The 11,823-nt window shown below is 38.2% G+C and overlaps 1 protein-coding gene across 1 annotated transcript in view; it reads right to left on the bottom strand.

Annotated features, from left to right (window-relative positions):
- Positions 1-11,555, bottom strand: part of LOC146001647 (p21-activated protein kinase-interacting protein 1-like) — a 49,131-nt gene extending 37,576 nt beyond the window's left edge. The window contains exons 1-3 of the mRNA XM_083139241.1: positions 11,400-11,555; positions 3,722-3,884; positions 830-1,224 (exon numbers count right to left, since the gene is read on the bottom strand). Of these exons, the coding sequence (XP_082995367.1) occupies positions 830-1,224; positions 3,722-3,884; positions 11,400-11,498 (657 nt within the window). The 5' untranslated portion in view covers positions 11,499-11,555. The remainder of the gene's footprint in view (positions 1-829; positions 1,225-3,721; positions 3,885-11,399) is intronic.
- Between the last annotated feature and the right edge of the window lie 268 nt (positions 11,556-11,823).

Genomic DNA, 11,823 nt, shown 5'->3' on the forward strand with positions numbered 1-11,823 from the left:
CGCCGGTCCACGACGCCATCTCGACTGAACACGGATATCAGTGTCAATGGCAAAGGACCGATATCAGTGTCAATGGCAAAGGTTTGTTGTCCAGATGGCACCACTCCCGTTTTCTGATTCCTTACGTAACTTACTATTTCCAGGGTTGCCAAATTGCCCGTTTCACTGCCGCACCTGTTATTTTCAAGGCAGATGCATCAAATCAGGACTTGGATACTAAAGCAATGGCATGGCATTAATTTTGGAGTTGGAGAAGTGTTACAGGTTCCATCCATTAGTACTGACAAATAAAGCTTAACAACTAATTGTACGTGGTAAACTGTTCTGTCGAGCAACCCTATGAATTTTTCATGGCACAGGCAACGTATTATTCATTAGGAAATTACAGACTACCAAACTTATGCTACAGTTTGGATTGCTCTTATTAAATTATGTACAATGGTAATTATGATTGTAAGATTATTTTCTGAAAATGAATGGACCCAAGATGATCATGAGCAAAAATTAATATGGTGCTAATTGTGTACAGAATGTGGATCACAGATATCTAATACGGAGGCAGGGAATTTAAAATCCAGTTCTACCGTAAACATAAGTAACATGTGTTACTCTAGAATGCGCATGTGCAGATGGGTTTCAGCTGTAACAGCTACTCAGCATTTAATATAGAAAAGTTTCCTCTTGAGATTTTAAATGTGTGAGTGGATAATTTCATACTTGTATTCACCTTGAAAACCAAACATGCCAGGTCTTTACTTTTACCTGAATCCAACCACAAAATGAAGGAGTGTAAAATATAGGGTTTATAAGGATCTACAGAAATACTTACCGTAATAAAAGCAATGCAGTTAACTCGAGGTCTGCACTCTGCACTGTACACAATTCCGGCCAGTTCAACACTGTATATGTCCAAATGATTCCCACTGCCTACAGCATAATAACCTCCACCAACTGACCACTTCACAAAATCAGGAACCACCTTTTGTCTGGTTATATATGCAGATCGGCCTTTGACAAGATTCCACGTCTTTAATGTCTTGTCCTTTCCTATGGACAATGCCAACTTGCCAGTCGGGTGAATGGACAGCCCTAACACACCACCCTCATGGGCCTTTAATACCTTTTCACACTGCCAGTTGTTTGTTCTCCACGCACAAATATTTCCATCTTCGCTGCCGCTGAATAGGTAAGCTTGTTCAAAGAACTCCAAGGACGTTATGGTACCTACAAGAAAATAATGGAAATGAACCGAATTTCATTATAACTGTAATTAATTGTATTAATGAACTTACGGCAATAGAAAAAGATTCTGATATACCACACGGTATTGTAGGAACATAAAGATATCTTCAAGATGCAGTGACCCATGGGAAGTTTCGATACCACTGCAGTAAATAAAATGCCACTTTCACCATTGTAAATGGTTCTTATATTTCTATTCATAATCTTGCCACCAGGTTTCTATCCCATGTGCTTCAGAATTTTCTGCATCAACTTCATCAATTCATCACTCAATGCCACGATTAATCAAGTATTAGAAAAGTGATATAAAATAAGCGAATGCAATTACAGAATATTAAACTAATGCATTGATGCATTCTTTTTGGAAAAGAATAATTTTTATTTCTCAACATAGTCTCTGCCAAGGATCCAACAAGTTTCCAGTTCTCTCGGAAAAATACATATAAGGCATTCCATGTGAAATCAACAATTGAAGAGGCACTTTTCAATCTCCCATATTTTGATTCATTTGAAATTTGACATACTGAAAGGGCCACTTGAGGTAGGAAAATATGCAAAGTTGCAGATCCATATCTTTTGTATTTTCGATATTACAGTGTTGCAAACTATGCAATCTTGACAATTTTTTTCAACAACTTGTTAACTTTAAATTGTAATATTTCGGCAATCAGGGCACCTATAAAAGTAATTTGGATGGCGTTCGAAACGTCATGAAGGGCTCTTTCGCACGAGATATTGCATATCCATGTCAGGGTAAAAAAACAATTGAAGGCGGTGTAAAGAAAACTTTGGTAGCCATTTTCTGAAAAATGAGTCTCTTAATTTTTTAAAAATCACAAAAATAATCAGGCTGCAATATATAAGTACTTCACACTTTGCCACTGTGCGTGTCACACATTCACATTTTTAATACTTTAGTATAAACATTTGTTTAATTTACCGTGTAATTATAGTAATTAATTCATAATTTACCCTGTACTATATGGTATTGCGATGCCATGCAGTATCATGTAAGTTAATTCAAACAATATTGTATTTAATTTTTGTTAGACTCTTGCTTTGAATATTAAGAATTTGTCTATCAAAATATGTAATCATGCATTACCTCTACCATAACTCTGAATCGCATTGGCTTCCTGTTTTCAAATTTTGTAGTTATCGAGTAATAGTGTACGTATGACATATGATTTTTTGAAAAACAAATAATTAAAAGACTCGTTTTTGAGAAAACGGCTACCAAAGTTTTCTTTCCACCTTCAATTCTTTTTTTACCCCGACATGGTATGCAATATCTCGTGTGAAAGAGATTTCAAAGACCTTGTTGATTTGACCACATTGTCAAATTGTACAAAATAGCCATTGACTGCATCCATGACATTCTCGTTCAATGAAAGTTTAATTGCATCAAATCAAATATGAAAGTTTGGGAACTGGGCAAAGGATCAATTTGCAAGCCCAACTTGTAAGCAATTTTGTTGCAGAGATGAGCAAATTGTGGGAAAGGCAAAAAGGAAAGCATGGCATGTCTTGATGAAAGAGCACTTTTTTGTGCACCAATCTTGGTCAATTCAAATCACTGCATCTGGCTGACACTTTGTCACATTACATTTGACATGCATGCATTTCTTATAGGGAAAATAAAAATACATGAGGCACAGCTGTTAAATGTTACTCACGCTTCAAACTTTCTGTGGGGTGTTTTTATGACCACTGGCACCCAAATGAGAGGTGACTTGCTTTACCCTTATACAAACTAAGTAAAAAAGAACACAGGAATTTTTGTAAATTTTGGACAGGCTAATGCTGGATGGAACAAGCTTGCAGGGAAGCATGACAAAAGACCACTATTTGAGAATATGTAATGTCCATCTCCCAATTTTGGAAAAAAGAAAAAAACTAAATTATATAAAAGTTTGGAAAACAGTAACTTTTAAAATTGAATGTTACCCTGCTGGACCCCATTTTTAAGTTCTATCCTGTAAAGTTGGTATGGAAAAAATCTGAAGAGGGTCGTAGCTTTAGAGTGGGAGGGGCACTCAGCACACATAAGGATATAACACAGGACAACACCACACAGTCCTACGAAGATTATACTCACAGTAGGACCAGACACCATTAGTCTGCAAAATGCAGTCCAGGGTGTACTATGTGGAAGTGAGGTTGGCAATTGGGTGTACTACGTGGAAGGGTCATCCTTACACCCCTCTTAAAAGGTTATTTGTCGTAAGTAATAAAGTTTGTGGGGAAATAAACAGTTGTAAATAAATCACCATACCTGTATAACTTCATGTAGGGAGAATACCTAATGTACTAAAGCTTATTGTAATTTTTGCTTCCTTTTACTTCTCACACTTAATCTGTACAAACAACATTGTGAGTAACTACCGATAGGTAAAAATGACATAGAATCACACTCAGGTTAGCTAGTTTTAAGACAAGAACACACTTCACAGATAACAATAAAAAAAAGCATTCTTACCATTATGCCTCACAAGAACACTCTTTTCTTTACGTTCTTCCAGATCATACAACTGAATGTGCTCATCTGTAGAACCTGATGCCAAATATTTCCCAGCTGCTGCTACGCTTCTAACACTGCCATTGTGTGAATGTGTTGCAAAGTTCTGTGTAAAAGTCAATGCCTAAAAATACATGTTTTATAATTAATAACTTGCACAAAAGAGGTGGATTACACAGTCACAGTATACTGCATGTAAAAAATACATAATTTGATATTTTAATATTTTAAAATGCAATACTTTTATATGCTTATACACATACAATCTACAACTTGTAAAGATTTAAGCTTAATTAAGAAAAGTAAAATTACATTACTCTTCACCAGGCTCGAAATAACCATCATTCACAAAATCTACCAGAATGTTACAGTTATCATGATCTATCACACTACCATGTGTGACATCCACACTATGTTTAAAGTTATGAATTTGCATAGGAAAACCAGTATCTGATCATCTGACTATTCTGATGCAAGAATCTGCAAACATCCTTGATATTATTTTCAATTTTGATTGATTTTTTTTTTTTTTGCACATTCAGGTTTATCTCTGTGATGAGGATCCATAAAATTAATCAGAACATGCACACAATAATCAAAATGAATATGAAGGGCTATTTCTTGTCCTTGGATTCATACTATCAATGCTATTAATCTAATTCAATACGAAAGCATTGTCAATAACGTAAGATTCTATGGAGAAACAATGATGGCTTGGTTGGGACTTTAATCTGGTATCATCAGTATTGAGTGTTATATCACAGAATGTCAGGGCATTTAAGGTAATGCTTCTGCTTTCATCCATTACACAAAATTCTTGGTGACTGTGGCCTATAGTCCAGTTTCAATCCTGCGTAAAATGGCAACTTTTCAGCTGTACACACCAAACTTTACTGAAGCTCTTAACAAATGCAGTTTTACATCTTATTCTGCAAATTGAAGATTTAAGTATAAACAAATCAATTCCTTACACATTCTGAATTTTATTACCCTAAATTATACATAGATAGGCTACACTCAAAATATGTAAAATGATTGATTGATTGAGTTCGTGTTCTAAGTCCTCTTTATGCACAGTAAGGGACTGGACCTACAGTTTAAAGTGGGACCCAAACCACCATGTGCCTCCACCGGGTATTGAACAATGCAACGATGCTACCACTGCACCATCGTGGAGGCCAAAATATGTAAAACTATGCATGTTTTAACCCAGGGGTGCCCATCCCACCTCAAGGCCCATGACACAATCCCCCCAAAAAAGGTATGCTGAATTAATTAATCAAATTATTTTGGTCACACAAAATGTGCGCAAATGTACCAGAGGTGCAACCACGAATTTTTGTCTGGGGGTGCAAGTACCTACCAGGATAAAGGTACTAATAATAATAACAACAACATTAATAATGGCATCAAAGATGTTATTATCCTCATAAATTACGCAAAAAGAGGATAGAAATCTGTGCTAAAGCATTTGTTTGGAATAAACGATTTGAATTATTTTTTCAACATCGTCAACTTCTACTTAGCTAATAATAGAAAACAAGCACCCTAACTGTATTTTTGAATGGCAGAAAATTAATGATAAATGCATTCCGAAGATACATGTACAATATACGTTTTACACATATGCTATGCAACATAGAGCGATAAAATAAGAAAATACATATGCAAAAAGCTAACACTAAAATGTGTACGTATTCAAAGCTTATTCAATACAAATATACAACACATATTATTTAAAGACATTACATTACAGAAAACAAGAATACTGGGAGCGAAGCGAGCAAGAAAATTTTTAGATCCAATATTTGCAATTGAAAACAATATTGATTTAATAGGGTGCAAACAATTTCACTGGATGCCATGGCATTATCTCTTTTTACAATTATTTTTCATTTAGACCATCCGGCGCCCATTGTTGACTCCCGCCCCCGTCCCCCCAGTTATAGCTCTGAACTTGACGAAAATGAGAAAAGCAGACATTACGAGCGAAGCAAGCAAGAAAATTTTACAATGTATTTTTATTTGCATAACATTTGAAATCAAAGAGGTAATTACTCCTCTGTGCCCCTCCTGCAGGCGGCCTTGGCCGTCAATGTTTGCCCCCTAGAACTGACTTTCGTCGAAGGTCCCTGCCCCTGTAGTTGCGCCACTGTATGACAGACAAATTGTGTTTTGTTTCAACCCAATCGTCGCGATCACCCACAGGTAGGTAGAAAAACTATACATAATAACCACAACTAAAAATCAATAACAAGACAATCAAACAAAATGATCCCCCCCTCCATATTTGTGTGAAGATATATAGAACTGGTATAAAATTTTGTCACACCCAAAATTCCCATGATGCAGGCACGTCATGAAACCCCCCTGTGGGCAACCCTGTTTTAACCCAAGGCTGTAGTACTTCATGCTGTAAATTAAAGTGGACATAAGCCTGAGGTAACTAATTTGCATTCTTTAGAATTAGCAGGAAATATTAGCTTGTGAGAAGAAATGGTAAAAAAAAGAAAAGCTGGTCCAAGGCCTGATTGTACAGTACCTTCAAAAGGCTACTGTGTCACTAGACTGTACCAATGTAGCAGCTAGTGCATGCCACTTGCCAGCAGAATCGGATATACTCATGTTCACAGGACATTTGGTAGCTTTCCAAGCTGAGGTTGCACCAAGATTCTCATCTCACCTGTTTTGAAATGCTAATCATTGCAAAAAATAGTTGTTTTCCAAGCTGAGGTTGCACCAAGATTCTCATCTCACCTTTTTTGAAATGCTAATCATTGCAAAAAATAGTTGTTTTCCTCATAAATCAAGGGTGTTTACTCCGTTGACGGACCCACTTATTTTGCAATTTCTAGACATGACTGCCAAATGTCAACTGCAGATTCGTGATTAGGAGGCCAAATCTCAAACAAATTGGAGATATTTCTGGTATTGTAACTTTGCTCTGAAAAAAAAAAGTGGTTCTCTCTATTCGATGCTTGCCTCTTAAGAATTTCCAGATCCAATTGTCATTGTTGACCCACATGATATCAAGAACAGATCCCGTGTCATCACTCTGGCTGCCTGCGTGCAGTGGACCAATTTTTAACTATTGTAACCTAAACGTGACCCTACCTAACCTAACCTTACCGGAAATGGTTCATGGGGCTACGTAGGTATTTTTGGTGCAGTGGGGTGGAAACACTGCATGCCGAGTACGGTAGTGAAACTATGACCGCCACTTTGTGTGTTACCGAAGGCAAAAAGAAACGAAGAAAACTTACTCTATATGTTGCAAATAGAGCTTAATTCCGTGAAATAAGCGAAATGCCACCTTCAACAATGTTTCTCAATGCAGAATACGTAAGTAGGAATATTGAAATTAAAAGAACTAGCAAATTTCAGCAGTTTGTCCAATACGAGAAATTTACCCAATTTCCTATAAAAGTTCGGAAAAATAATTAAACATTCAGGTACTATTATCGTATGAGGAAAACACCTACGAATCATATATTTCGGACTTCTTTACATTGCTAGAGTCAGATTATTTTCATAACAACTCCAGCTGACCGCGCGAGTCCAGTTAGTGAGCCTACCAACAGTCCAGAGCGTGAGCAAAAGGGATAGCGATAGGTGATGGGTAGAGATGACGTCAGCGGCTCCTTTGTTGATTGGTTGCTCCGGGACATATGACTCGCTCCAAAGCTGCCAATGCAAAACAGCCAGAGATGTTACGAAAGTAATCTCACTCTAACATGTTATTTTCGAATGTGCAACATTTCCTAAAGTGAAATAATGCATATCAATGTCTATTTCTTAGATTTACGAGTACTTACTGTTACTTGTTGTTTTGAATCTGTAACACACTATGGCCGTGATAGCGTACTGGTTTAGGGGGCGTTCTGAGAGTGTTTTGTCGATTTATGCAGTGTTGCAACCTCGTTCACCGGAAAATATCTACTTTCGTGCCCAGATTTGAAATTATGCTAATATGTCGCAAACCATTGACGTTAGCCTCACAAACCATTGACGTTAGCCCCAAAAACCATTCACGTTAGCATAGTTAAAAACTTTTCTAACGGTGGAAGCGGCCCCAGCGCCCACCCAGCGTCGAATAACATGGGTACCTGGGGGAAACCCTGGGGGGTAAAGGTGGTCAGGGGCGTGATGCTGATCACATCACCCCCACTCACGACCGGATCAAGAAAGTGTGGGGCGTTACCCCCACACCCCCTATACGCCTTCATGGCATGGTGCTATGCACAGGGGAGCACTTTACTTTTTTACTTTTTATAGTTAAAAAATATATATATAAATACTCGACACGTCATGTTCTAGCGAAAACACGGCGAGGCTGAAACACTGGCTACGAGGTTGCATCATCTTAACACACGGAACATCGCACTCTCGTGCAGAAAGCAAATGGCGGGGCAGAAACAGTGTGTCGGACATAGATTTTCGCAGAAAACAACACGCATTCACATTAAAATAGGAACTTCCACAATGCTAAAGAAAATGATGGTAACATTATCGTATGGGTAAAACGGATTCCTTCAAATTTACAGGAGAAAGTACTTACGGAAATCATTTTCTTGAGCGTTTTGGAAGTTCCTGAATGTAGATTTGATCCATTTTAATGTGAATGCGTTTTGTTTTCTGCGAAACTCTGTTTCTGCTCCTGCCATTTGCTTTTTGCATGAGAGTGCAATGTTCCGTGTGTTAAGACGATGCAACCCCGTAGTCAGTGTTTCAGCCTTGCCGTGTTTTCACTAGAACCACCTGTCGAGTTCGGAACAAGCCATTTTTCCCCGAATGGGTGTCACTTATCGCACAACATTGTAGCAACATTGTGTTCGGACGTCACAGGAGAGAGCTGTTTTTACAATTTTTCTTTGTATTTATGCTAATGGAACCTAACCTAACAGGCCTAACCTAACCACGTAGGCATTCCTCGTCTGACGTCAATATTCAAGGTTGCAAGATTGTTGTGCGTAAAGGAAGAGAATTACGAAAGAAAGATGGTTCCGACCCGAATGGGTGTCACTTATCGCACAACACTGTAGCAACATTGTGTTCTGACGTCACAGGAAAGATCTTTTTCATGTTAGGCAATACAAGCTAACGCGTCTCTTAGCGAAAATAATAATTTTTCTTTGTATCTATGCTAATGGAACCTAACCCAACAGGCCTAACCTAACCACGTAGGCATTCCTCGTCTGACGTCAATATTCAAGGTTGCAAGAGTGTTGTGCGTAAAGGAAGAGCATTAACGAATTGCGAAAGAAAGATGGTTCCGAATTGCTGTGTATGGACAATGAACGTGGTAAATCGCAAGGTTATTTTACAAGTTCTACACGTAAATGCGACGTATTAGCATAATTTCAAATAGGGGCACGAAAGTAGATATTTTCCGGTGAATGAGGTTCCACCACTGCATAAATCGACAAAACACTCTCAGAACTCCCCCTAAACCAGTATGCTATCATGGCCATAATGTGTTACAGATTCGAAACAAGTAACAGTAAGTACTCGTAAATAGAGAAAATAAACATTATCTTAGTTAGAAATGCATTATTTCGCCTTAAGAAATGTTCCGCAACACGTTAGCAATGTAAAGAAGTCCGAAATATATGATTCGTAGGTGTTTCACCAGTACCAACATTCAGAACCTAACCTTTCTTCACATGTCATGTTTCTAAATGTGAACAGGTTTCATGGATCACTAGTCCCAGATGATGGATCCACAGTGGGTGCAGCTGCATCCACCTAACTTTAGAGAAGGGAAACCTGGCGGATTGTCTTGCCCTGAACATTTTGAACTAGAGGCTAAAATTAAGACTTCGATACTTCTATGAGCGAAGAAGATGGGACTATCATCCAGCAACAGTTTTTCACTGGTTGCAGTGATTGGAAAGACACAACTCCAAATGTGTCTCCGATATACGAAACTGTTACCAAAATCGTAGTTCCCCTCAACAGGAGGATATTTTTTTTCTTTAAATCTTGTGATGTTTCTACTCGAATGTAAATATGTACTCTACCATATTTTTAACAGCTTCTTAAATATTATCCTTATAGGATCCATAAACTACATGTTTCCTTGTCTGGGTAACATTATCGTATGGGTAAAATGGATTCCTTCAAATTTACAGGAGAAAGTACTTACGGAAATCATTTTCTTGAGCGTTTTGGAAGTTCCTGAATGTAGATTTGATCCATTTTAATGTGAATGCGTGTTGTTTTATGCAAAAATCTCTGTCCGACACGCTGTTTCTGCTCACGCCATTTGCTTTTTGCATGAGAGTGCAATGTTCCGTGTGTTAAGATGATGCAACCCCGTAGCCAGTGTTTCAGCCTCGCTGTGTTTTCACTAGAACCACCTGTCGAGTTCGGAACAAGCCATTTTTCCCGAATGGGTGTCACTTATCGCACAACATTGTAGCAACATTGTGTTCCGACATCACAGGAGAGAGCTGTTTTTACAATTTTTCTTTGTATTTATGCTAATGGGACCTAACCTAACAGGCCTAACCTAACCACGTAGGCATTCCTCGTCTGACGTCAATATTCAAGGTTGCAAGGAAGAGAATTAACGAATTACGAAAGAAAGATTGTTCCGACCTGAATGGGTGTCACTTATCGCACAACACTGTAGCAACATTGTGTTCTGACGTCACAGGAAAGATCTTTTTCATGTTAGGCAATACAAGCTAACGCGTCTCTTAGCGAAAAAAATAATTTTTCTTTGTATCTATGCTAATGGAACCTAACCCAACCACGTAGGGATTCCTCGTCTGACGTCAATATTCAAGGTTGCAAGATGGTTGTGCGTAAAGGAAGAGCATTAACCAATTTCGAAAGAAAGATGGTTCCGACCCGAATAGGTGTCACTTATCGCACAACACTCTAGCAACATTGTGTTCTGACGTCACAGGAGAGACCTTTTTCATGTTAGGCAATACAAAGGTAACGCGTCTCTTAGCGAAAATATTATTTTTTCTTTGTATGTATGCTAATGGAACCTAACCTAACCACGTAGGCATTCCTCGTCTGACGTCAATATTCAAGGTTGCAAGAGAGTTGTGCATAAAGGAAGACCATTAACGAATTGCGAAAGAAAGATGGTTCCGAATTGCTGTGTATGGACAATGAACGTGGTAAATCGCAAGGTTATTTTACAAGTTCTACACGTAAATGCGACGTATTAGCATAATTTCAAATAGGGGCACGAAAGTAGATATTTTCCGGTGAACGAGGTTGCACCACTGCATAAATCGACAAAACACTCTCAGAACGCCCCCTAAACCAGTATGCTATCACGGCCATAATGTGTTACAGATTCGAAACAACAAGTAACAGTAAGTACTCGTAAATAGAGAAAATAAACATTATCTTAGTTAGAAATGCATTATTTCGCCTTAAGAAATGTTCCGCAACGCGTTAGCAATGTAAAGAAGTCCGAAATATATGATTCGTAGGTGTTTCACCCATACGATAATAGTACCCTTGTCTGTACCTAATTTGTGTTATTATGTAGATGTCTAGTCTGTAAGTAAACAATACTCAATCCACATTCACGTTACCAGTACACAGGGTGATCATGTCAGTTTCGTATTTTACATTTCTATAACCATGGTTTACAATACACGAGATTACTTACCCCTTCATTATTTCTGTCGATTTTATAACCTAACAAGAACTCTTCATAAGTGCCCACTATAATTTCACATTGACTTAAGTTCCCCACGTGTAGCAGCATGCTTTCGTGTGTGTGTGTCTCTCTCTCTCTCTCTCTTCGTCTCCCTCCTTCTGGCGATCCTTGTGACATCTTCAGGAAGTGTTGGGAAGTAGAACCACGGCAGGCAGCGCCACAACGTGGCGCCTCTATTGGTCGCAGATTAAACTACTAAGGTCGTGCTGCAAGTGTTGCTAAATAGCATGCAAAATTTCTAATAATAATTTTGGAACCCAAATCAATGTTACCAATTGGTTTATTGATTGAATTAGAAATATTGGGTGTGTCTATACTCTAAGGTCAGCACTTAGACTATTTTGCATCCGTCACATAATACGGGGTCCAGCCC

The sequence above is a fragment of the Lepisma saccharinum genome, chromosome 1 (genome assembly GCF_977018435.1).
Source record: "Lepisma saccharinum chromosome 1, izLepSacc3.1, whole genome shotgun sequence".
In the NCBI taxonomy this organism is placed as follows: domain Eukaryota; kingdom Metazoa; phylum Arthropoda; class Insecta; order Zygentoma; family Lepismatidae; genus Lepisma; species Lepisma saccharinum.